Raw genomic sequence first — 24191 nt, 5'->3', positions numbered from 1 at the left:
GTGTTTAAAATATGAAAAATATTTCTTTATCCACCCCCCAAAATTTTTTAGTATATTGACAGTCTAGGGCAGTGGTCAGCAAACTGCGGATTGAGAAAGGTATGTTGAGATGGTTTGGACATATAGAGAGGATGAACGAAAGGAGATAGATGAAACAAGTATACAAGACGAGTGTGGATGGGAGAGTTGGAAGGGGTCGACCTCAGCGAACGTACCTCAATCAGATTGAGGACGTTTTTAGCAAAGGCCAGCTTAGGAGTACCCTAACTAACTTAATAACAATGTACCTACCTATATAGTTTAAGTTTAAAAAATTTGGCTCTCAAAAGAAATTTCAATCGTTGTACTGTTGATATTTGGCTCTATTGACTAATGAGTTTGCTGACCACTGATCTAGGGTGATGCACCTTATTTACTCTATAGCTTGCAGGTTTCCTGGGAAACACACATGTATGTCCCCATGAAGGAACAAGTGGCCCTGGCTGAGAAGCTGAGCCTCTGGCAAACACCAACCCTGCCTCAAGATTACAGTTAGGGCTCAGCTCTGACCCCTGGTGGCAAGGCAGGACCACCAAGCCTGCTAGAGTTCAAGCTTGCCTCTCCCTGTCAGCACTCACCCCACCATGGCTAGTTTCCTAGTTTCTAGGCCAGTGGTTTGCAACCTGAGAGTAAAAGTAATAAAGAAAAACCTAGAGTTATTTGTCAATATTTCAAACATTTAAAGAAAAGTTTACCTTTTCTTAAAATTAAATGGCACAGACTAACTGAAATGTCAAGTTTCTTTGCTTTCAGCTAGGATTTTATCAAGTGGGTGCTATTGATTTTCTTGTACTAACTTCTAACTACAGGCCTCTGATCAATTTTTTAAAGAAAAATGAATTACTATTACATCATAAAAGCCATGTCTTTGAAAATAAAATGAGTAAAGAATGGGACTTAAGGAACAAAGCAAGATGGATATCGTAGATCAAGAGCAATTCCCCCAATGATTAACCAGGAACCTCCCCCCAGCCCTCCTCTGGGTTTCCTGAAGTCCAAAACTCCATGCACTGTGATGACCAGAACTTATCTAAAGGGTCTCTGGCTTGCTGGCCCCTAAAGACTTCACCAACTTTTTGTCTACTACCTGATCTGACCCCTCATACTACTCACACTCTTCTGAAATTAAAGTCACATTGTAAGAGGACCATAAAAGTTGTAGCACATAATGGGTTAGCAACATCATCACCTCAGTCTGTGTGATCTCTCTGGAGCACAGAATTCTGCAATTCAAGTCTTACTCACTTAAAATGATATGTCATTTGAGTATGCACTATAAAATATAACCATAGTCTATTTTAGATGGCTAACAATAATCCTATATAATAAAAGGGTAATATGCAAATCGACTGAATGGCCAAACAGCAGAACAACCATCCGGACGACCATCCAGGACCACACTATGACACCCACTGGTGCCAGGCCAGCCAAGACAGGTGCGATGCAATTGGTCGGGGGCCCGGTCATCACCCCATGATCACCCCGCAGAGGGAGGCCCAGGCCACCAGCCAGCGGGGCAATCAATAGGGGGGCTCCACGATCGCCCCAAAGAGGGAGGCCCAGGCCACCGACCAGCGGGCGGGTGAGCAGGGCCTCCCTCTGTGTAGGAAGCTCGGGTCCCGAGTGCCGGAGGCCAGAGGGAAGCAGGTGTCGGCAGCCGGGGGAAGGAAGGCCTACTCTTGCACAAATTTCGTGCATCGGGCCTCTAGTAATATATATAAAATAACACCAACTTTTCTTTTCAATGAAGTCATGTATTTTGTATTTTATCATAAGACAACATGTAATTCAAAGGTTTTGTTTCCTACAGGAGATTCATCTGAACCAATCAGTTACACAAGAGAGAATGAACTTTACATACTATTTTCATGTAAATGAAGTCAACACCCAATAAGATGTCAACCCAAATTTTTAAATAAATGCTCTCAACAAGACCAGGCTATGTGACTGTGAAATATTAACAATTTGCAAAAGAACTAAGGTACCTCTGCATTATTATAATAAGCTGTGCTATTTTTTTCTTGTACATCTTCCCCTCGAGCTGTAAAGAAAGTGAGTGGGTAGAAATCCTTGTGTGCTGGTTGCTTTCCACTGGCCATCAGTTTGCCCTCATAGAAGAGCTCAGAGGTGTAACTGCAGAAAAAGACCAAAATAAATAAGTAAAGAGCAATCTATTATCAAAATTCAATTCAATAAGAAAATAAATATATCAGTCAATCCTAAAAATGTTGCTTTATGTCCATGATTAATTTTAATCCAAGCATCTAATACCAATGAGGCCAAGATTTTCTCCAAAATCACAGCAATGACATCAGAATAGGCTCCGAATTGCTAAATGAATTGATTTGGGCAAGGTACAAAGCCAGAATACAGAAAGAAAAGGAATAAATGACGACAGTTCAATACCAGATGAGAATCTTGCTCTGTGAGGAAATGTGCTAGCTAGTATATTTTCCTGGTTAATAGATTTAGATCATATATATGCAAACAAAGATATTCAGATATTGAAACAATACACACAACTGAAGGACATTCAAGTCTTTAACAATAAAATGAATACATTTTGCAGAAGAAGATACCAGCTAGTACTTGATTCATCAAGGACTGCAGCAAATGACTGGCAACAATCAAAAAGGAAGCACATACTGAGATATTAACAAAGCCACAGTTAAATCTAAATTTTTATATTTATTCTATTGCTTTCAGAGAAACCTAAAAATGGTTTTCACATGACTGACATAATCAACATTATTAAATCATACTAAACTTTAAAACATTTTAAGTTTTTGGTTGAAGGAGGGGCTTTCCAGAGTGCTGGGAATGTTCTGTTTAATGATCTGGGTGCCAGTTACATGGGTGTACTCAGTTTATGACTATTCCCTGAGCTGTCACTTATGATATTTTTATATTTATGGATGTGTACTATATTTAATAGAATCCTTTAAAAAGTTCATTACTAAGTTTCATGGTTTTCCTTCCTCCCTTCCTTCCTTTCAAACAGATTCCTTGTATAAGACGGACACAATAAGCAAACCACTAAGTAGTTTATCAACATATTTATTTATTACATCATGTAGTTTTACATGTATACTATATATTCAGTCACAGAAAAATATATCATAGCTAGTAAAGCCTAAAGTGTTAGTTTCCAGAATTGCCCTATTCTGTGAAAAATTACAGCTCTGACTTCTGAAGTTTCTTTTACAAACATAAAAGTAAACATAATCTGCAACTCAGGAGACCATGTAACACTGCTGGGAATAATTGGTCCCTAGAAACAGTGCTGTTTTGAGTCCCCTCCAGCCAGATCACAGGAAGTGTGATACAGAAAGGGCAGTTCACACCTACTTGATGATAGCTTCATGGGACCGGTAGTTCTCACAGAGGAGGATCCTGCATGGGAACTCAGCGGGGTAATGCTCATAGAGTCGATCAAGTAATGAAACATGAAGGTTTCTCTCCCTGGCAAACTCGCTGTAAACAAAAGGACTGAGCTGTAACAGACAAACATACAGAGAAAACTTAATTAAATATATGAGTAGTATTTTTTAACCTACTCATTAAAAAATCCACTATGCTGGCCCAGCCATTGTGGCTCAGTGGTTGAGCATCAACCTATGAACCAGAAGGTCACGGTTCAATTCACAGTCAGGACACATGCCCTGGTTGCAGGCTTGATCCCCAGTGTGGGGCATGCAGGAGGCAGCCAATCAATGATTCTCTATTATCATTGATGTTTCTATCTCTCTCTCCCTCTACCCTCCTCTCTAAAAATCAGTAAAAATATATATATTTTTTTTAAATCCACCATGCTGAAACTTCTGATGTACTAAACTTCAACATGCTGAATGTTAGAACAAGCAAAAGAAAATATATTTTCTATGAACAATTTTACTACTATGAAGAATGAGGCTAAAATTTCTAACTTTTCATTTCACTGACCTAGAGTTCCTACACATAGGTTAATAAAGGGCTCCTCCAACATACTAAATAGCTACTACTCAATAATTTCAAGAATGCAACCCATTGCATCATTGGGGGAGTCAGTCAGTCAGTTATTTCACTAAAATTGATGAACTATTCATAATGGTGAGCTGGTAGAACATTTTGCATATGAATATAATTTTTTTAATTATTTGTAAAATAATCTTTTTCTCATGACAAAGTATAAAAGGAGCCATTCTTGATTATACCTCTGGCAGCTAAAAAACAAAATTAAATTACTTTTGGCAAAGAAACAAAAACAGAATTTGTTCCTCTACACATTCAACTCTTTGCTGGATGTCTTGACAGCTACAGTACTATATAGGTTCAATCTTATCTGTGGCAGAAGATATTGTAAAACAGATTTTAATAGAAAAATCATATTTCTCCTTCATGTATAGTATGCAAATACATAAAATCAGACCTCGTTTTGAGACTTTGACCATTATTTTTAATTAAGCACTTTGTTATGATAGCAAAAAATTAACCCTACAGGAAAATAAATGTAGGAACAGGACTTGGGGAATTGTAAAAAAAATAATTTGGATTTAAATTTGCTTTATAAAAAAAATAAGACTCAAATATTCATACTACAGAGAACTGAACTTCAAATTAACAAACATGGAAATGTTGTTAGACATTGTAGTGGGATTATAATTTTCCTTCAAAAATACCAGTCTGTTTCACTATTAGTGCAGAAATATTTAAAGTACTTAAAGTATAATACATGGCACAATTTCATTGGGTATTTTAGAAAATAATATTAAACATCAACATATAATTCAAAGTTCCTTTGAATATGATGATGCAGAGGGCAATTACCTGCATGTGGTCACCAGCCAAGACAATCCGAGTGCTTTTAGTTGCTAATGCTAGAGGCATAATGGTTTCACACTCCATGGCCTGGGCAGCTTCATCTAACAGAATGTGCGTAAAAAACCCTACAAAGTACACAGTAAACACAGTAAAGCATATTAAAGCAGCAATAGAGGCCAGAGTAGTTTTGTGTGGTTTGGTTTTTTTTTTCATTTCTGCTAAAGAAAGAGTTTAGTGTGCCAATTTAAGAGTTGTGAATCCTCAATTTAGAAAATCATCCATTTAAATTATTATTTAAAAACCAGAGACTAAAAGGAGTAATTATCTTACTCAATAATAGATACATAAATGGCATCTGGTGCTAAAGCCCCCAATACTAACAGCTGCATCGCTATACTTAAAGATATTTTAAAAGTACCAGGTAGCAGCTCTTCACCAAAAAGAAGGGCTGGCAACTAAACACTAAGGGCCAAAGTCCTTTCACTATGTATTCGATGAAACATCAAAAATAAAACAATGGTAGTTCATAAGTAACTTTAACCTAGATATGCGTATTAGACATTAAAATAAAGAAAATCACACTCAAAATCTAATATAAAGAAGAGTTACAATTTAATTTTAAAATCTAAGATTATCTATTAGCTTATTCACTAATTTGATTAGATTTAGTGTGTGGAGGCAAAAGTAGGTTTACAGTTGTGAATATGCAAAGTTTATTCTTGTATTATTAATTATTGTATTATTTTCCATACAAACAACTGTAAGCCTACTTTTGCCCACTCTGTATATACATATAAGATAGATATATAGATATAGATATGTTTTTTAATCTAAGACCCTACAATGAAAATATCATGCCTGGGGGAAAAAAGACTAATAACAAATGTCAAAAGTACATTATCACAAGTCCCCCAGATGCAAACACCTACAGTAGGAGGCATCCTACATCTTGGTTGCTACTGCCACTCATACTGGGGTACAGAAATCTGTGTACAGAAAGGAGGAAAAGCCCCTTTTCCTCTAAAAGGGGGAGAAAGAGGCAAAAATCTCCTTGCTGTCTCAATGTAGAGAAGGAAAAAGTTGTCCCCTACTGCCAACTCAATGAGGTCGGAGGGGACCCTCTTTTTACTAACATAGCAAAGAACAGGAAGTAGTTTCTCAACAGAATGATGACATAAAACTCTGAGTTAATCAGCCCACTGTGAGTTGGCCCAAGAACCTAGCCTCTATTTCCATCCCTATTTCTATAAATATCAACAAATTCCAAACAATCTGTTCATACAACTTTCTAATGCAGTAATAACTCTCAAAATCATCCATTTAAACGAATAGCTATGGTTGACAATATAAATATTAATAACTGTTGTCTATTTACCCACAGTGGCCCAAGCAAGATATGGACACATGCATTTTTCTCCCTGTTGAAAGAATTGTGCTTCTTGTTCCACAAGACTAATTAAGGATGGTGATTACATAAACACAGAATTAAATTGGAGGGAAGCACTGAGACCAGTGAAAAATACCTACTGTTTTCATTATTATAATTAAATAGAGCTAGGTTTGAATCAGGAACTAGATAAATCATTAAATTATTATACCTATTGCTTAAGCTAATAAAGGAACTTGAATTACTCAAACTGAGCCTTGGTTTTCTTATCTGTAAAATAACCCTCCACAGGGTTAATATGAGAATTAAACACCCAGAACAAAGCATAGTTGACTTCTACTAAGTATTCTTCTATATGCTCACTCTTCAAAGCCATTCTTTACTCCTTCACACAAACCTATACTGTTTAGGAGGTTTGGGTATTTAATCTGTATGGCAAATATGCAGAGTATAACCATAAAGTAATGAGACTGATTGTTAAATAAACATACCAAAATTTACATTTCAAATAAGTGTTGTTCCATTCAAAGAAGTCAGTTGGGAAGAAATATAACTCATTCCAATGATGCAGTCACTGTTCAAAACATTTTTGAAACTCTGCTTTTGTAACTGCCCTCACCAGCCAGCTATGAGCTGCATGCACAAGAAAATAAGTCTCATTACTGAGAGGCACGTCTTTTTTTTTCTTTCTTTTTTACCGCTAATGGAATTGCTGTTTGATCACCTACCTACCTTATTTACCAGTCTCAGAAAGACTTACATGTCTCAGAAATATTTTGAAGCTTTTCTAAAATTAAATCTACCTTCAAAAAAGAAAGTTGGCCACCATTCATTATTTAAGATAAAAAGAGGTTTATCAAGGGCCTCCAGGTTTCTATATCCTGGGCCAGGTGCCAGGAATAACAGATGAACAGAATAGTCTCTACCTTCCAGGATGTTCAAAAGAATTTGTCACTGGCTCTGAAAGCAATTCCAAAAGGAGAGAACAAAAAAGTGTTGAGCCACGCCAACAATTATAATATGGCAGCAATAAATGAATATTCTTCCAAAGCAACTAATTTAAAGTGATACCATTTTTTGATGGTTAAGTTCTGCCATATTTATCAGAATTTCTTGTCATTTTATATCTGTACTTTGTATAACATTAGTTTAATTTTATTTAGCTCCTGTCTTATAACAATCGCAATAGTATGTAAAAAAACAACAATCGTGATTGTTGTTGTGTCTACACTATACAAAAGTATTTTAAAGCAAAAACTTGAGAAACTGTAAAAAACACCAACATTGTCCAAATTTGAATTTTTCATATAATCAATAGTAAATAAATACCATCTGATCAATTAGAGAATAAATAGAATAGCCGTCATTAAAATGTCTAAAATGTCTAAACTGGGGGTTGACAATTTTCGTTTTTTGTAAAGGACCAAACAATATATATCTTAGGTTTTCTTGGCCGGATGATTTCTTTTACAACTATTCAACTACGCTGTTGTAGCACAAAAGCATCTATAGGTAATAAATAGGTAAATAATTAGGCATGGCTATGTTCCATCCAATAAAATTTTATTTACAATAGACAACAGGCCACAGTTTGCCAACCCCTGGTCTAGACTGAATGCAGAAGCCCTAGGCATTCAGAAACCCCCTATCTGTGTCTTGAGTCAGCATACCAGGTTCAAGGTCCAACTGACAGAGGTACTGGGAAGTATTCAATGTAACAACAACCACTCGGTGCTTAAGAATATCTTCTTTCTGTGGCATCTGAAAGGTGGAATGTGCGCTTGAGATCAAACAGTACTGATGCACAACTGGGTGAACAGTCTTTACCCAGCGATTTCTGAAATATACCCTATAAAAGAAGATAATATTTCCTATTTGTATTTATTAAGTTCTTACCAGTATTTGATTATCAAAATAATGACATTATTATTTAAGACTACAATATCTGGAAATTAGCAAATAAATTTGATAACCATTAACACTCTACTGGATTAGAATTGCACGTACAACTGTGACTTCCCCCTACCAAAAAAGACTCAAACAGAAAGAATATGCACTACTATAAAATAAACATCTAATAATTTTTGTGTTCAGATTTTCTTACAAACAGAATGACACGAAAACAATTTCATAAGCATCAAATTTAAGTTCAAAGCACTGCCATTTAGGAATTACTTTTTCCTAGAAAATTCTTATTAAAAAAATACTTATTGTATTTTAATTATCTATGCTAACTTACAACAGAATTACATACATACAACAGAAATTAAAAAGTTAACTGCATTTCACTTCAGAATATATTCTTATAGCTATATTTAAATCAACCTCTAATGTTCTAGAAATTTAAAAATCAAAATAAATTTTGGACAACCAGAAAATCTTAAAAAATAGGATCTCTTCCATTAATTGCAAAAGAAAAATATTAGTAGGCCACATGCAATAGGTTACTAAGATGGCAGGAAAACAACCTTTCCATCTATCCACCCACTCACCCTCATTGAAACACTGTCCTCCCTCAGCTTCTATGACTCAACCTTCCGCTGCTTTCTTTCTCCCTCTCCAGGGTCGGTCGGCATCCTCAAGTCTTAGTCTTGGCTCTCTCCTCTTCTCAAGCTCTGTTCTCTACCCCGACAATCTCATCCAGGCCCTTGGCTTCAATACCCTAATGACTCACACATCCTTCTCTCTCCAACCAAGACCTCTCCTCTGACCTCCAGGATGCATATCTAACTCTTTATTCAATACTAGAGGCCCGGTGCATGAATTCGTGCACCAGTAGGGTCCCTTGGCCTGGCCTGCGGGATCAGGTCAAAACCGGCTTTCCGACATCCCCTGAGGGGTCCCAGATTGCGAGAGGGCACAGGCCAGGCCAAGGGACCCCACCAGTGCACGATCAGGGACGGGGAGGGATGCGGGAGGTTGGCCAGCCGGGGAGGTACCACAGGAGGGCTCCAGAGTGTGTCCAGCTCATCTCACTCAGTCCCAATGGGCCAGACCCCAGCAGCAAGCTAACCTACCAGTCAAAGCGTCTGACCCCTGGTGGTCAGTGCACTTTATAGCAAACAGTTGAGTGGCCTTAGCATATCATTAGCATATTATGCTTTGATTGGTTGAACAGATGACCGGACATTCAGCATATTGGGCTTTTATTATATAGGATCTGTCTCCTCTAAGATATTTCACAGGCAGCTCAAATATAAAATGCACAAAAACTAATCTCATGATCTTCTAAAATGGATTGTAACCCTCCATGAAACACTTAAAACTGGCTGTCTTATTTTAAGCAAAGTAAAAAAAAAAGTATTTAACAAATGTCCCTAAATAACCAATATCATTTCTTAAAGATGCAAAAATTTTAAACATGTTTTAAGTGTTAGTTTAAAAAATGTTAATCAGATCAGCAAAGCAGAATTTACTTTAAAATGTATAAAAAATCTCATTTTACCAGCTACCTAAAAAATCACTAATTATGATTACATTAATTTAATTAAAGTATATGTATGTAAATACATAAATTACTAGAAATTAAACTCTAAAATGTTAGTAGTATTTATCTACGGCTGATGAAATTATAGTTTTTATTTTCCTCTTTGTTCTTTTCTATATTTTCCATATTTTCTTAAACATTTCATGTAAAATCGAAAAGTGATTTTTCAAATTATTCATTAAATCTAACTCCAAGCACTGCTTCTTTTTCAAAGAAAAGACAGAAACTGAAATTCTAAGTCTCACTACTAACTTTTTGGTCATCACCATAGAAAGCTACCTCATGTTGAAGCTAGTAAGAATACAAAGTTTGATCATTAGGTCTATCTTGCCTTAAAAGCACAATATTCTAGTGCTGGCTTCAAAAAGATTTAAATATTTTCTTGGTACTTTCATTTTGTGCAACATTTAAGGGAGACACTGTCTATAAGATTATTTAAAACACATCAAGAACATTTTCCAAAATTAGAGAATTGATAGTTGCAAGTGACACTTTCAGGCTCATAGTATAAAATGAACCAAGTAATTTACTTATCTCTAGAAACAAACCATTCACATATCCCACAAAAAGTATAATGATACTTAATATAGGAAACTGCCTGGTAATATAAAATTTTAATTCACTGAAATTTTATTCATATATTGAATTCATATTAATAACTTCCCCCAAAAAGTTATCACTTTAAGACACTACAGAATCAGAAAGACCTGATCCGAGAAGAAAATCTGCTTCTTTAAAAATCTATATAAAACAAATAGCTTCTATTTGCCCCAAAGCAGTAAATGCACACTTTATCCATAATCTCTATCCACTAAGTGATAACTATTCCAGTGCCAGATACCGATCTTCAGAACTATACATAGAACAGAACTGTGCTTTCCTCTCTACCCCACTTTAAAATCTAATTCTAAGGAAGTAAGAAGTAAAACTGAAACTAAATGTAATCTAAAATGGTTTCTACAAATATTTTAACAATGACTCCTGGCAACTAATAGAATTCTATGCATTTTAACTGTAAGGATGCATATTTAAACATTTTTACTGCATTAACTATTTAATGTTTATGAGTATTTTCACACTTAATCACATTTACCAAGCCTGCCCTAAACTATACTGTGAAAAAAGCAAACTCCTCGTCAGTCCTACTCCTTAGAGACACCACATCTTCAAGGTCATATGCAGACGCTTTGTGCATTCTTGTGTTCTTTCCCCTGCATTTTGGGACAATTCAGATAAAGCTCATCTCCCCAGAGTGCTCAGCCATTCTAATTTTCTCTATCCCATCTCCCAGACCTTTCAAGTTTATTGTCCATTAGGAAAATTATAAATAAAACTGAGTTACTGTAGTGATAGTGCTAATAAATCCTAACATTGCAATGCATTAATCCTCATAGGAAATACATTCATGAGTTAATACCTTTCCCCAAGAGAAAAAACTATTGTAAAAATGTAGGGCCATATAAAAAAAAAAAAAATACCTGGAGAATTCAAGCCTTTTCTTTTTTTTTATTCCATTATTAAAATGAAATAACATAAAATTTGTATTTAAGTATACTTAAATATTTTTCCTTCTTGACTGAACCACTCCTGAGATTTGTGGGGAGGTGATAATTTTCTGCTTAGATGGCAAATTTCTGAATTTGGGCCATTACAACTACACATGTACCCTATTGAAACATAACTTGTGCATATTTAGATGCACTATATTTTGAATCATAACTACCAACACATAATAATTTTACAAGGGAAAGCTAAGCATAATGACAGTCAAACGAAGGATTTTAATGTTTATCAACAACAGTTCTACTGCCTCACATGTCAAATGACCTATGCTAGGCTGACCAACATTTGAGAAGCTTTTACTCCATTATTTCCAAGCCAAGTAGACCATGATAATTGAGATTGCCATGGTTCCCACATAACACAAAAATAAACACACATGCACACACTCTACCAACAATAAAGCAAACAAACATCTCCATTAAATAAGAACACTCATAGCAAAAATGCTGCTAGCTACCCAATTGTCACTTATGAGCTAAAAAAGATCAGAATCTGAAGCAAACTAGCTATTGACAAATTTTAACCACTGGCAAATACCACATTTTTATTTATAGTGATTGTATACATGTGATGTTTTCTTATTAAACACAACTGAATTATACTGAAAATAATTCTTTCTGCTCTAATTTCCAAGGGTGAAAACAAAGTATGACATAAAAACCTGTGTTCACAGGCCATGACACTTTTTTGTCATTTGTTCTTTTTAATGCAACTGCAAAATCATTCAAATGGCTTGGGTTATGAATAGTAAAGAATTAAATAGCAAAATCTCATTTTCCATGCCTAGGCTCAACAAATAAAAAGTTAGTAAATTATGATTCAAAAGAGTGGTTAGAAATTAATTTTTAAACAATAATTATACTCAAACAACATAGGGCATGATATATTAGTTTATAAAATGGCAAACTAAACATTAATTCATATAACAATGAAAGCAAATGGTATAATAAACAACCATTTAATGATTCTTTATTGTTTTCTGAAGAAAAGGATTTTATTCCCCCACAATCCTATATTTAAGTACTTCCATCTCCATATACACTGGAAGGACCTTTCTATATGAATCTAAAATTTTCTTGGACACTTTGTCTCGTAAATGATAAAAGTTGTAAATACCGGTCAATTACATTTTGTTGCAGAAATCACTTCAGTATTTCATGCTTCTCTAATGTGCAGCTTTTATGAAATTACCTGCATGATCACAGTCAAAATCTTATTTCCATAAAGAACTATCATGCATGACTACTCTGCCACACAAAATATGGTAAGATTTTAATTACATTTTATGTAAATCATATTTATGATACTTCATCATAGTAGCTTTTAGAGGTACACATCAAAATCAGCTCAGACTATAACAACATTTTTACATACAAAACTTAAAAAAGGATGTCTTTTTCTTTACTTAATGTTTAAGATGTGAACAGTCAAATATTTTTCAATTTTTCTTTAATTTTAAATCATTTCTTCAAAAGGCATTACCTCCAAATGCCAATGCAGAGTTAAAGATTTTGGTATTCTCAAAGTACTAAAATCTTTACAGACACCTTTTCTTAAGAATAATAAAGTGTGATACAGATACATAATAAGCCTTAAAAAATACCTGAGAGGTCTTGCCTGGGGATTGCCTGCTTCTACATAGGGATGTAAATAATCCTTTATGTAGAGATCAGCAGCACTATTAGAATGGGTGCAAATGAGAATCCTGCTGAAATAAATGGTGCAAATAAAAAGAATGATAAAACACAAAACTATACAAGCAGTATAATACCAAAAAAATAAAAATAAAAAAGCAGTGGCCATCTTAACATTATACATTTCCCTCAACCTACTCAGTAACCTCTATCATATTATTGAATAATGCTCTTAAGCAAATTGTATTACTCTTTATGCTATAACAGAAATAAGTCCCCTAAAATTACAAAATCTAACATATAAAATTACTTTTTAAAAATCCAATTCTTTGGCTCTAACATATAATCAAATTCTTTAGCAGACTTGGGGTTTTGCTGGCTATTTAAAAGCTATCATTCTCTATGTTGTCAATTTTTAAAACAGTATGTTTTAGGAGAATTCAAATTTTAGTGCTTTGGGGTTTGAATGTAGGTCTTTTTCTCTTTTGTATTTTTTAAAACGTTTACAAACTGGATGAAAATTTTCTTGTTAGCCCTCACTTTGGATTCCGAACAAGGACAAAGGCTGTGCCCTAGTAATGAGATCGGAGCACACCCCTCACCATCTCACCTTGTCTCCTGTTGCTGGAGTATGTGCTTTACAGCCTGAGCTAGCGTGAAGGTTTTGCCTGTCCCATAGGGTCCGATGATGAGAACAGGAGGCAGCTGTATTGAAAGTGGGGTTGTAATGGCTAGAACAGCTTCTTTCTGTTTTGCATTTAGTCGAGGATCCAACTGTTCATCCCACTGTCTGTAGAAAATAAAATTTTAAGTTACTTTAAACAAGCACATCTTATTAATAAACAAAACACAACATACAAGTATCCTGAATTTCACTGAACCATTAAAAATACTGAAATAAAAAAATACTGAAATAACATAGCGTCTATAAAAATCAATGCTTATTCTAAAATTACTTCTTAGAAAATTACCCAATTTTACTATGTTGATCAAAACTCACTTTAGTTATGTTGTCCTATTCCAAGTGCAAAAAGATAAGTAACTTAAAGACATCACACACTATTAGTCTAGTTTCTGCCAAGTCTCTATAGTAATGACAATGTTAAAATGTAGATACCCTCTGTGACATAAAAGCATCAAATAACCTTTTTTTCTGGTAATAATGAAGTAGTAGTTTCTTTGCATAGCAAATAAAATGCAAAAGGGAAACTAACTGATTTCCAAATTCCAATCCATTCAAAGATCTCTTAGTAACGTTTAAAATAAGGGGGAAAGAAAAAACCTGTATGTCTCTACTTAAGAGATACCAAACTTTTCCGAAGTTCTTAATTCAGAAAACAGCAGTTTTTTTAAAGGCTGAATAACATGAAATGTTCTCTAGTATTTTCACACGCACAAATATTACACATATGTCCTATTTTTCAGAGTAGAGAACACCTGTCATGGCAGCACAAATGGCTGCTGTAATGAGATCCAGCTTCCTAGTGTCCCTTCTATGACTTGGCTAAGTTTCGAAGATTTAAATGGACAGCAGATGCTGAAAGGGATCAAACCAAGTGGAGAACCAACAGCATTCTTTCCCATAACTAAAATTAAAATACTAAATATCGCAACAAGTATGGTAAAAATGATAGGGATGTGAACCAAAATAGGAAGGGTGTGTAAAGAGACTTAGAAGATGTGCAAAGTGCCTACAAAATAAGCCTGAAATGGGAGGACATTGTGTAGTGAAAATTCCCCCGCTGTGAGGCTGTACTCTACTTAAATCTGAAGCTAGTTATTTATGGGAAATCTTCCTAACACTTTCAGTTTTTAAAAATTATTATGATAGATCATTTCAAACAAAATTCTCCTAAAAATGTAAAACTTTAGAAAATAAACATTGGCCATCTAAGCATTCCATTACTTATTTTTCTGAAATTTAAACCTTCCTAAGTAAAAAACAAAAGGACTCTGACCAGGGGCACTCAATTTCCTATAAGCCAGTCACTAAAACTCAAGCATTTTACTCCACAGAATTAAGCATTAACCAACTTATTTCCTCGTAATTCTGCCGGTCCCCGGCAATGTTTCATCTTCTACAAAGGAGAAGTTGCTTTAGATGATTGCTAAGTACAGATCTAGTACACGTGGCAGACACTGTGGAATGGTTATCCCCACGCCATCCACAGCAGCCTTTCTGCCTTTCCTCTATTGAACCTAGATAGCTAAATACTCCATTTCCCAGCCTCCTCTGCAAGAGACCCAATTCCGGTCAATGAGATGTAGGAGGAAATTCTTCAGAAGAGCTTCTATACCCAATAAAACAAAAACAAAGCCTCACTAGAAGAAAGCTCTTTCTGCTACTTTGCCTTCCTCCTTCACCTGGCTGAAATGAGCTCGTGGCAAATAAAACTGCAGCAGCCATCTCCTATTCATGAGGCAATGGGCATCAAGAAGAAAACCAGTATGTTGTGTATGGCAGAGAGGAAAGGAGAACCGTGGTCCTTGGTGGCACTCCAGCTCCTGCACTAGCTTTGGACCACCTACCTCTGGCCTCTATCTCTACATGTTGATGCCACAGTTAGGTCAATACCTGAGTTACTATGATTCTATGATACCTGACCCCATGGTTCCTTTGTCTTTACATGGAGATAGCATACTTGCATCAGATGGTTATTGTAAAGATCAAATGAAATAACGCATACAACCTGATTAGAAAAATAATTGAGCAACAAGCGCTCAATTAATGTTTGTTTCCATTATTATAATATTTTCTAAGGATTTCAAAAAAATGATGTATAAGTTGACCAGTACACTTTCAAAAAACAAGAAAAAGTTCTAAAATCAACCTCTAATCTTTCAAATTCAGGGATTTTAATGATTTTATTAATGAAGAGATATTAGAGGAGAAACCAAGATAAACACCGGAAATTGCTGCCTCCAACAACAACTTCAAAAATACAATGAAAAGACAAAACAGACATCATCCAGAACTACAGGAAGGCTGGCTGAGTGGAAATTCTACAACTAGAAGGAAAGAGAAAAGCACAGTGAGACTCAGAGGAGCTGCGGAAGTAAAGAGCAGAGGTATGGAGGCTCGAGCGCACTCGGAAAGGGGCTGGCACCTGAGGACGCGGCTGTCTTTTTTAATCGGGAGGGAATCACAAGCTCCCGACTGTTCCGAACTCCGGTTCCGGGAAGTCTCTGGGGACCCAGGACTCATACGGGGAGAAACTGGACTGTCTGGCAGCAGGCAGAACTCGGAACTTGAGGGCGGCTTTCCCTCAGAGGTGCTTGCAGCAATTACTGGGACACTGAGACACGGCCCCTTATAGCTGCTTGCTCCACCCTGTTGATTCCGAGACCCGCCCCACCCAGGCTGCAGCAGAAGCTTTTGCATATGAATGCCCTGGCCCTTTGCAACCTGAAAATTACCTAACAAAATGCAGCTGGGCCAGACAGACCCAGAACTTCCAAGAGAAGGCCCAAAGCCCCACAGCAGCTTGCATTGCTTCACAGCTGGGCCTCATCTGGGCACCTCCAAACCCCCAATAAAGGATAGGTAAACATCGGAGACTGCTGCCGCAAACAACCACTTCAAAAATACAACTAAAAGACGGAACGGACATCACCCAGAACCACAGGAAGGCTGGCTGAGGAGAGACTCTTCAACTAGAAGGAAAAATAACAGCACACCGAGGCTCAGAGGAGGCGCAGTGTGGAAAATACTCAGGTGCGGAGGTGCGCGCGCAAAGCGGGCTGGTGGCTGAGAGCGCGGTTGTCGTTTTCGGTCAGGGGGGAGTCTCAGACTCTGAGCTCCAGATACGGGCGAATCGCTGGGGACTCGGACCCAAACGGGAGAAGCGGGAGTGTCTGGCATCAGTTGGAAGGCAGCTTTCTCTCCGAGGTTTGCAGCGGTTCCTGGGGTTCTGAGAAGCAGAGCCTCTGGGAACAGGACTGAGGGCACCATAACGGCTCCCTCCGCCCGCCCTGTTGAGCCCGCCCCGCCCAAGCCCTGCGCAGAGCCATTTGCCGGATCGCCTCAGGCAAAGGCTAGATTAGCACCTCCCCAGAGGACAGAAGTTTTCCGCGGCAGACACAGCTGATTCACACAGCCAGTCGGCCTGGTGGTCAAATCCCTCTAGTATTAACTACAACAATCAAGGCTCAACTAGAACAAGACTGCGCACAAAGACCACTAGGGGGTGCACCAAGAAAGCATAAAAAATGCGGAGACAAAAAAACATGACAGAAATGGAGGATATAGAGCTAAAAATCGCAATTTTGAGGGCTTGCAAAAATGTGCTAGAAGCTGTCAATAAACTTGAGGAGAGAGTCACGAAAACTAATGAGACCCTCGATGCTATGATAAAGAACCAACTAGAAATTAAGCATACACGGACTGAAATAAAGAATATTATGCAGACACCCAATAGCAGACCAGAGGAGCGCAAGAATCAAGTCAAAGATTCGAAATGCGAAGAAGCGAGAAACACCCAACCGGAAAAGCAAAATGAAAAAAGAATCCAAAAATACGAAGATAGTGTAAGGAGCCTCTGGGACAGCTTCAAACGTACCAACATCAGAATTATAGGGGTACCAGAAGAAGAGAGAGGGCAAGATATTGAAAACCTATTTGAAGAAATAATGACAGAAAACTTCCCCTACCTGGTGAAAGAAATAGACTTACAAGTCCAGGAAGTGCAGAGAACCCCAAACAAAAGGAATCCAAAGAGGACCACACCAAGACATATCATAATTAAAATGCCAAGAGCAAAAGACAAAGAGAGAATCTTAAAAGCAGCAAGAGAAAGAAACTCAGTTACCTACAAGGGAATACCCATACGACTGTCAGCTGATTTCTCAACAGAAACTATGCAGGCCAGAAGGGAGTGGCAAGAAATATTCAAAGTGATGAATAGCAAGAACCTACAACCAAGATTACTTTATCCAGCAAAGCTATCATTCAGAATTGAAGGTCAGATAAAGAGCTTCACAGATAAGAAAAAGCTACAGGAGTTCATCACCACCAAACCAGCATTATATGAAATGCTGAAAGGTATTCTTTAAGAAGAGGAAGAAGAAAAAGGTAAAGATAAAAGTTATGAATAGCAAATACATATCTATCAACAAGTGAATCTAAAAATCAAGTGAATAAAAAAATGTGATGAACAGAGTAAACTGGTGAATATAATAGAACCAGGGGTACGGAAAGGGAGTGGACTGACAATTCTTGGGGGGAAAGGTGTGTGGGGGTTCAGGAAGAGACTAGACAAAAATCGTACACCTATGGATGAGGATAGTGGGAGGGGTAAGGGCAGAGGGTGGGGTGGGAACTGGGTGGAGGAAAGCTATGGGGGGAAAAAAAGAGGAACACCTGTAATAATCTGAACAATAAAGGTTTAATTAAAAAAAATAAAAATAAATGGAATAGTGCATAAGGGAGTCTTTATGGGGTATCATAAATGTCTATATCTTCCATCTGGATGGCAATTACATATGTAACAATTCATGGATCTGTACACTTAAGATTTATGTAATTTACTGCACATAAAGTATATCTGAATAAAAAAGAAAATCTTGTACTTCTAAAAAATGAAGAGATATTAGGTTTATATATATATATATATATATGAGATTAAATGACAGATTTATGGGTATAATTCTAAAATATGTCAATATTTATTTATTTATATAACCCATTCTACTTATCAATTGTTTCAGTGTACATAAATGCTTCAAGGCAGATCAGAAACTTTAACAATGTTGGTCAACTCTGAATAAAACAAATTGTCTTTATTGTGCCACCTACTAAATAAAGGGAAGATTTACAATATATATGCTGATAAGAGTCATCTCTAATTTTCACAATTTAAAACAATATAAAGTCTCCTCGAGTTTATTCTGAATAAAATAAGTGTTATTTTATTCCCTGAACCAAATTAATTCAAAGTTCTTTTTTTATCCTGGTCTAATACACTGTTATAATTAATTTTTTTGTTATAATTTATATACCACATGCCCAAGAATAATTTCTCAAATTCTATCTTACTCTAGGAAAAATTTTAAATGGATAGTGATTTCTCAGTATGTCCCCAGACCCAGATATATTTCAATTACTATTTGTAATAATAGTGCTATGGACTCTCTTCCTACTTAAAAGTTTTCTGCCACTTGACATTTTCTTAGTTAACTTTTACAGTTAATACCTGCCGTCAGGGGTATTGAATACATTGTCATATATTATATAATTTTCAGAACTGAGCATATACAGTAAATGCCTAATAATACTGGCAGGACCTCACATTTGAAACCCTAATATTTCTTTAAACTTGAAATTCTTAATAATTTAAATGTGTCATATATTAACAATGTGCAAGGCCCTGCTGGAGATTCAAAAATAAATAAGATGTGGTCTCTTCCTTTAAAAAACTCAGTGGGTACTAGACTTTGGGGGTGGGGGACATCACTTCATGAGTTATACAAATGTGTAACAACTGTACACCTGAAATATAATAATGAATTTCAACTATAATTGAAAATTTTTAATTTTTTTAAAAGTTCAAAATCTAAAGAGAACTGTAGACATGTAAAAAATTAATGAAAATTAATTTGAGAGAAATTATGCTTAAAAACACAAAATTAACTGAATGTAGCACATAGTAGGCACTCAATAAATATTTGTTCAAATAATGAAATGAAAGGATAAGATTTATCTACTTGAAGGAGAGAGCATTTGAGATGAACTAAATCTTGAAAAAAAGACAAATATTCAATAGATCAACATTTAGCACAGATTACTTCAGGGAGAGAAGATCACTTACAGATGAGAAGACAGGACTGGGGAAGGGAAAATGTGGAGTTAAATGGGTATTAAGTTTCAGTTCTGCAAGATGAAAAAGTTCTGCAGATTGACTGCACAACAATGTGAGCATACTTAACACCACTGAACTATACACTTAAAAATGATTAAGGCCCGGCCGGTGTTGCTCAGTGGTTGAGCATCGACATATGAACCAGGAGATCATGGTTTGATTCCCAGTCAGGACATATGCCTGGGCTGCAGGCTTGATCCCCAGTTGGGGTGTGCAGGAGGCAGTCGATCAATGTTTCTCTCTCATTGATGTTTCTATCTCTCTATCCCTCCTTCTTCCTCTCTCTCTAAAATCAATAAAAACATAGTTAAAAAAAGAAAGATAAGAAGGCAAATAAGTGGAGGACAAATTAGGGGATTTAGAAGGAAACAAAGGGTTTCAAGTAGAAAAAAGGAAAAGAAACTGAGAAGATACTGTTCGAAAGCACTGTTAATGAGACCACATAATAGAGTTTAGTATCAGCTGCTCAGACTTTATATACATATCAAGAGAAGCCTTCAAAGATATATAAGTAGGGAAATAAAATTATTATTTTAGTAAACTCACTCTAAAAGAAATCTGAGATCTGGCCCAGAGAACAGAGACACAGACAGCAGGACAGAAGACAAACTAGAAAGGACTGAAATAGTCCAGCTCTAAATAAAACCTGGGCTATAAGGATATGAAGAAAGGGAAGGATGCAGAGACGCTGAATCAAATGAGACCTGGGAAGTTGTCACTGAATTTCTACAATTAGTAGATCAATGGTTACTTTCAGGAGAGTGAGGAAGTAAAAAACAGAAATTACAGAATGAATAAATAAAGAATATTGGAAATATGTAGACTATTCCTGCTCAAGAAATGTGGCAATAAAAAGGAAAATGGGGATAGAATAGTTAGGGCAAGTAAACAAGGGACAAATTATTTAGTTTTTGTATTGAAAGGCATGTTTTGTTTTGTTCCGTTTTTAGGACCAGAAGAAATAAAATGTGAGGAGAATATATGCCACCTCTAGGCCTGGCACATAAAATTTCCTATATGATGTTCTGTGCTCCATCTTCCCCCGTCTGCCAGCTGGATGCCAATACCCAGGGTGACGTTGGAAACCACTTACTGAAGATACCAGAGCCTCCATCAGAGATGGGAGAACCACCCTACCATGACTGGATTGACAAGTGATAAATAAACTTCTATTGTGTAGAGCAACTGAGATTTAAAAAAGAAAAAAAGCTGGAGTGAGCTGAGAGGAGCAGGGGCCACGAGGATAAAACCCAGTGACAAGGACGAAAAGAAAGATGTAGTCATGCAGGCGTCACCGCTGTTATTCTGGAAACAAAATAGAAGTATCATATTTAATTACACTATGTAAAGAAGTGCCAAATAGAATTTAAGCAGAAAAATATTTACACAACCATTAACTTGAGAATTGTTTCTGAAGTGATATCTTCTATGACACTGTTTCCATTTTGCTAAATTACAAAAATGTCTTCAATATTCAAAATTTGTTTGAAATTAGTTAAACACTATAGGAAGGCCCTAATTTTCCCATTCAACTACTCAGACATATTTCTAAATTGCTTGTTACCCTATAAAGGCTGTTGAGAAAAGCAATAGAATTCATTTAGATGCTGAGGAAAAGTAAATAGATGATAGACTTCAAATGCTGCATTCTTTTACTCTCATTTTTCAACTAATAAAATGTCTTCTGAATAATACAGAGAAACTTTCTTACAAAGGTATGCCTGAGTTATCCGGCACAGACATTTAAATTAACGTTAGCATAACGTCCTTTAATGAGATACCTCCTTTTTGTACCTGTTGGGACTCCAAGGTATGGTTGGAGTCATAGTGATGTCTGGAAATAAAACCCCATTGTCCTTGATCCTGTCTAGCGCATAATGCATTTCACAGAGGGGTAATCGATTTAATTGAAACTGAAGTTCAACCTGAAACATAAGATTAAAAATAATTTTTTTAAGCATGAAAGTAAAGATCAGCACTTACAGCTTCCTAGAATACTTTGTGAAGATAATCTTTTAGGGGAACCAAGTTTAGAGATTCTTTTAAAGTACAATAATATTCTAACTAGAGGCCCGATGCACAAAATTTGTGCATGGGTAGAGTCCCTAGGCCTGGCCGGCGATTAGGGCTGATCTGCAGGGCGACCAGCAGGGCGATCAGCAGGGGGTGGAGGGGTCAGGGGGCCTCGCTAGCACCCGCCTTGGTGGGCCTGGGGCCTGTGGGCAGCTCCTGTGTTGAGTGTCTGCCCCCTGGTGGTCAGTGTGCATCATAGCAACCGGTCATTTAACCGGTTGTTCCGCCATTCGGTCGATTTGCATTTAGGCTTTTATTATATAGGATAATAATTATCATGGCTAATATTTGCTTAGTTTATTTAGTGCCAGGTACTATAATAAACACTTTACATATACTATCTCATTTAATAGTACCAATAATGTATATACTATCATTAACCACATTCTACACCTAAAGAAACCGAGGCACTAGGAAATTACTTAAGCTCTAAAGGTTATTTGATTACACCATTCCTATCAAGAACACATTTGCTACAATCAGTAGAACATCTGTGAAATATCATCTCTCAAGTGATAAAAACAGCCCTTAAGACACTATCAACTTCTATTAATAAACAATATTCACTATCTTATGGTTAAAAAGAAAAAATATTAGCTTTCCAGTTAAATATGGAACCTGAACACACAGTTCAGCAAAGAATCCAAAGATAAAGAGAACAGGAGCAGATACAACTTCAGATGAGAACTGTCCCAGGGTGTAACTTGGTTTCTATCTGTCCCTCCATCGCTGATTTTAAACTCTAATCAGAAAACTTGACCTTGTATAAAACTGGAACATTTCAGATGTTACTTAGATTAAAGAGAATTGCTTTTCTCTGAGAGTTACCAGAGGTTCAATTCTCCACCCATTAGTATAATACTTCGGGTTATGGCAGAAGAAAGAAAACCAAACCAGAAAAGTATCAGCTGATAAGGAGACTGTTGCCACACTTGGAACATACCTGTGTGTCACAGTCGGGCCGAAGATTAAGTTCTTCACAGCATTCCCTGGATATCCTTAAAAATATATATTCTTTTGTTTTTTCTTCAATAGTAGCTTCATAAACCTTCTCTTTGGTTCCCTGGGTCTGTACTAACTTCTCTTTAGGGACTGGTAATAAATAAACAGCATTGACTTTGGTCATCACAAGCCGTCCTGCCAAAGTATCTTCAGAAAGTGTTTCAGTAAGCTTAAAACGACCAAAAAGTTGTCCATTCTGAGCATACTTTGCACCTCCAGAAACTCCAGTGAGCATGAAGCTTGCCAGAATCTGCAATTGCACTTTAAGATTGAACCTAAATCAGAAGTGGAAAACGAGTTTGAATATTCTACATCAAAAACTTAAAAACTAGAAGAGTAATAGAAAATAAATCAAATATAAACATACAAAAAATTAAAACTTCATGATCAATTCCACTCTCTTGGGCTACAAAATACATACTGTCCAACTTTAATCCAAGCTGGAAACAAAACTTTTTTTTTAGTGAATTAACTCTCATTCAGTAACCAGACACACATTAAATTGTGTTGAATACACACAATTTTTAAAGTATGAACATTTAAATGAAGCTAAGTATGATTTTTTTTAATAAAATGAAATATTACATAAGTGTCTGACCACACCATTGGGACAAATAAGGCTTTAAAATCACCTAGAACCAGAAGGAAAGGCACTGCATGAAAACTCAATGGACTTTCATTAAACTGATGTTCTCCAAGTGGATTTTACCAAAAAATTCTAATCATAAATTTCTCTTTCAATGATTAACATTTCTCTGTTAATAACATCCAAAATAAATTCCCATTCATGGCTACATAGAGGCAAGGTTCAACCTTTCTAAAGACCCTTATTACAAACTGCCAAACAGCCCTCTAGAAATAGACCAACGTTGTTTGCCAACAGTGCTCATTTTGTATTGCAGATACTTTTAGCCCCCTCTTAAAGTGGCTTGAAGCTATTCCAAGGTGCTCTTGCAGTAAATTTTCATCTACTTAATTTCTTGATCAGAATCTGACCTCCACAAATTTGTAGGGTTCATTCTTTTTTCATTCAGATAAATTTCTACTTAAAAACAATAATCCATAAGCTTATTGATATTTAGTTATAAGTTCTAAAGTAATGTATATGGAATAATTTGTAAACTTTAATAAAATATTAAACAAACATAAGTTAATTTATAATATTTTCTAAATTTCTGGTATGGTATTCCAAAATGATCTCTTAAGATTCCTGTCACCCAGCCAGTGGGGCTCTGTGGTTGAGCGTCAACCCATGAACCAGAAGGTCATGGTTCGATTTCTGGTCAGAGCACAAGCCCAGGTTGCAGGCTCGTTCCCCAGTGGGGGCGTGTAGGAGGCAGCTGATCTCA

At 36.3% G+C, this 24191-nt stretch overlaps 1 protein-coding gene across 5 annotated transcripts in view; it reads right to left on the bottom strand.

The window, feature by feature from the left end:
- The window catches only part of HELZ (helicase with zinc finger), a 127842-nt gene that overhangs the window by 55679 nt on the left and 47972 nt on the right, over positions 1–24191 (bottom strand). For 4 of the 5 annotated variants that reach the window (XM_014532455.1, XM_005858683.2, XM_014532449.1 and 1 more), the window contains 8 exons: positions 22784–23117; positions 21562–21692; positions 13521–13700; positions 12880–12984; positions 7897–8075; positions 4846–4964; positions 3388–3533; positions 2025–2172 (listed from right to left, as the gene is read on the bottom strand). In XM_014532455.1, coding sequence (XP_014387941.1) covers positions 2025–2172; positions 3388–3533; positions 4846–4964; positions 7897–8075; positions 12880–12984; positions 13521–13700; positions 21562–21692; positions 22784–23117 — 1342 coding nt within the window. The remainder of the gene's footprint in view (positions 1–2024; positions 2173–3387; positions 3534–4845; positions 4965–7896; positions 8076–12879; positions 12985–13520; positions 13701–21561; positions 21693–22783; positions 23118–24191) is intronic. The other variant, XM_005858685.2, reaches the window with a different exon arrangement.

Source organism: Myotis brandtii, unplaced genomic scaffold, assembly GCF_000412655.1.
Source record: "Myotis brandtii unplaced genomic scaffold, ASM41265v1 scaffold120, whole genome shotgun sequence".
In the NCBI taxonomy this organism is placed as follows: Eukaryota; Metazoa; Chordata; class Mammalia; order Chiroptera; family Vespertilionidae; genus Myotis; species Myotis brandtii.
The sequence above is the reverse complement of the archived record's forward strand: the minus strand, read 5'-3'. Positions and strand labels throughout refer to the sequence as shown.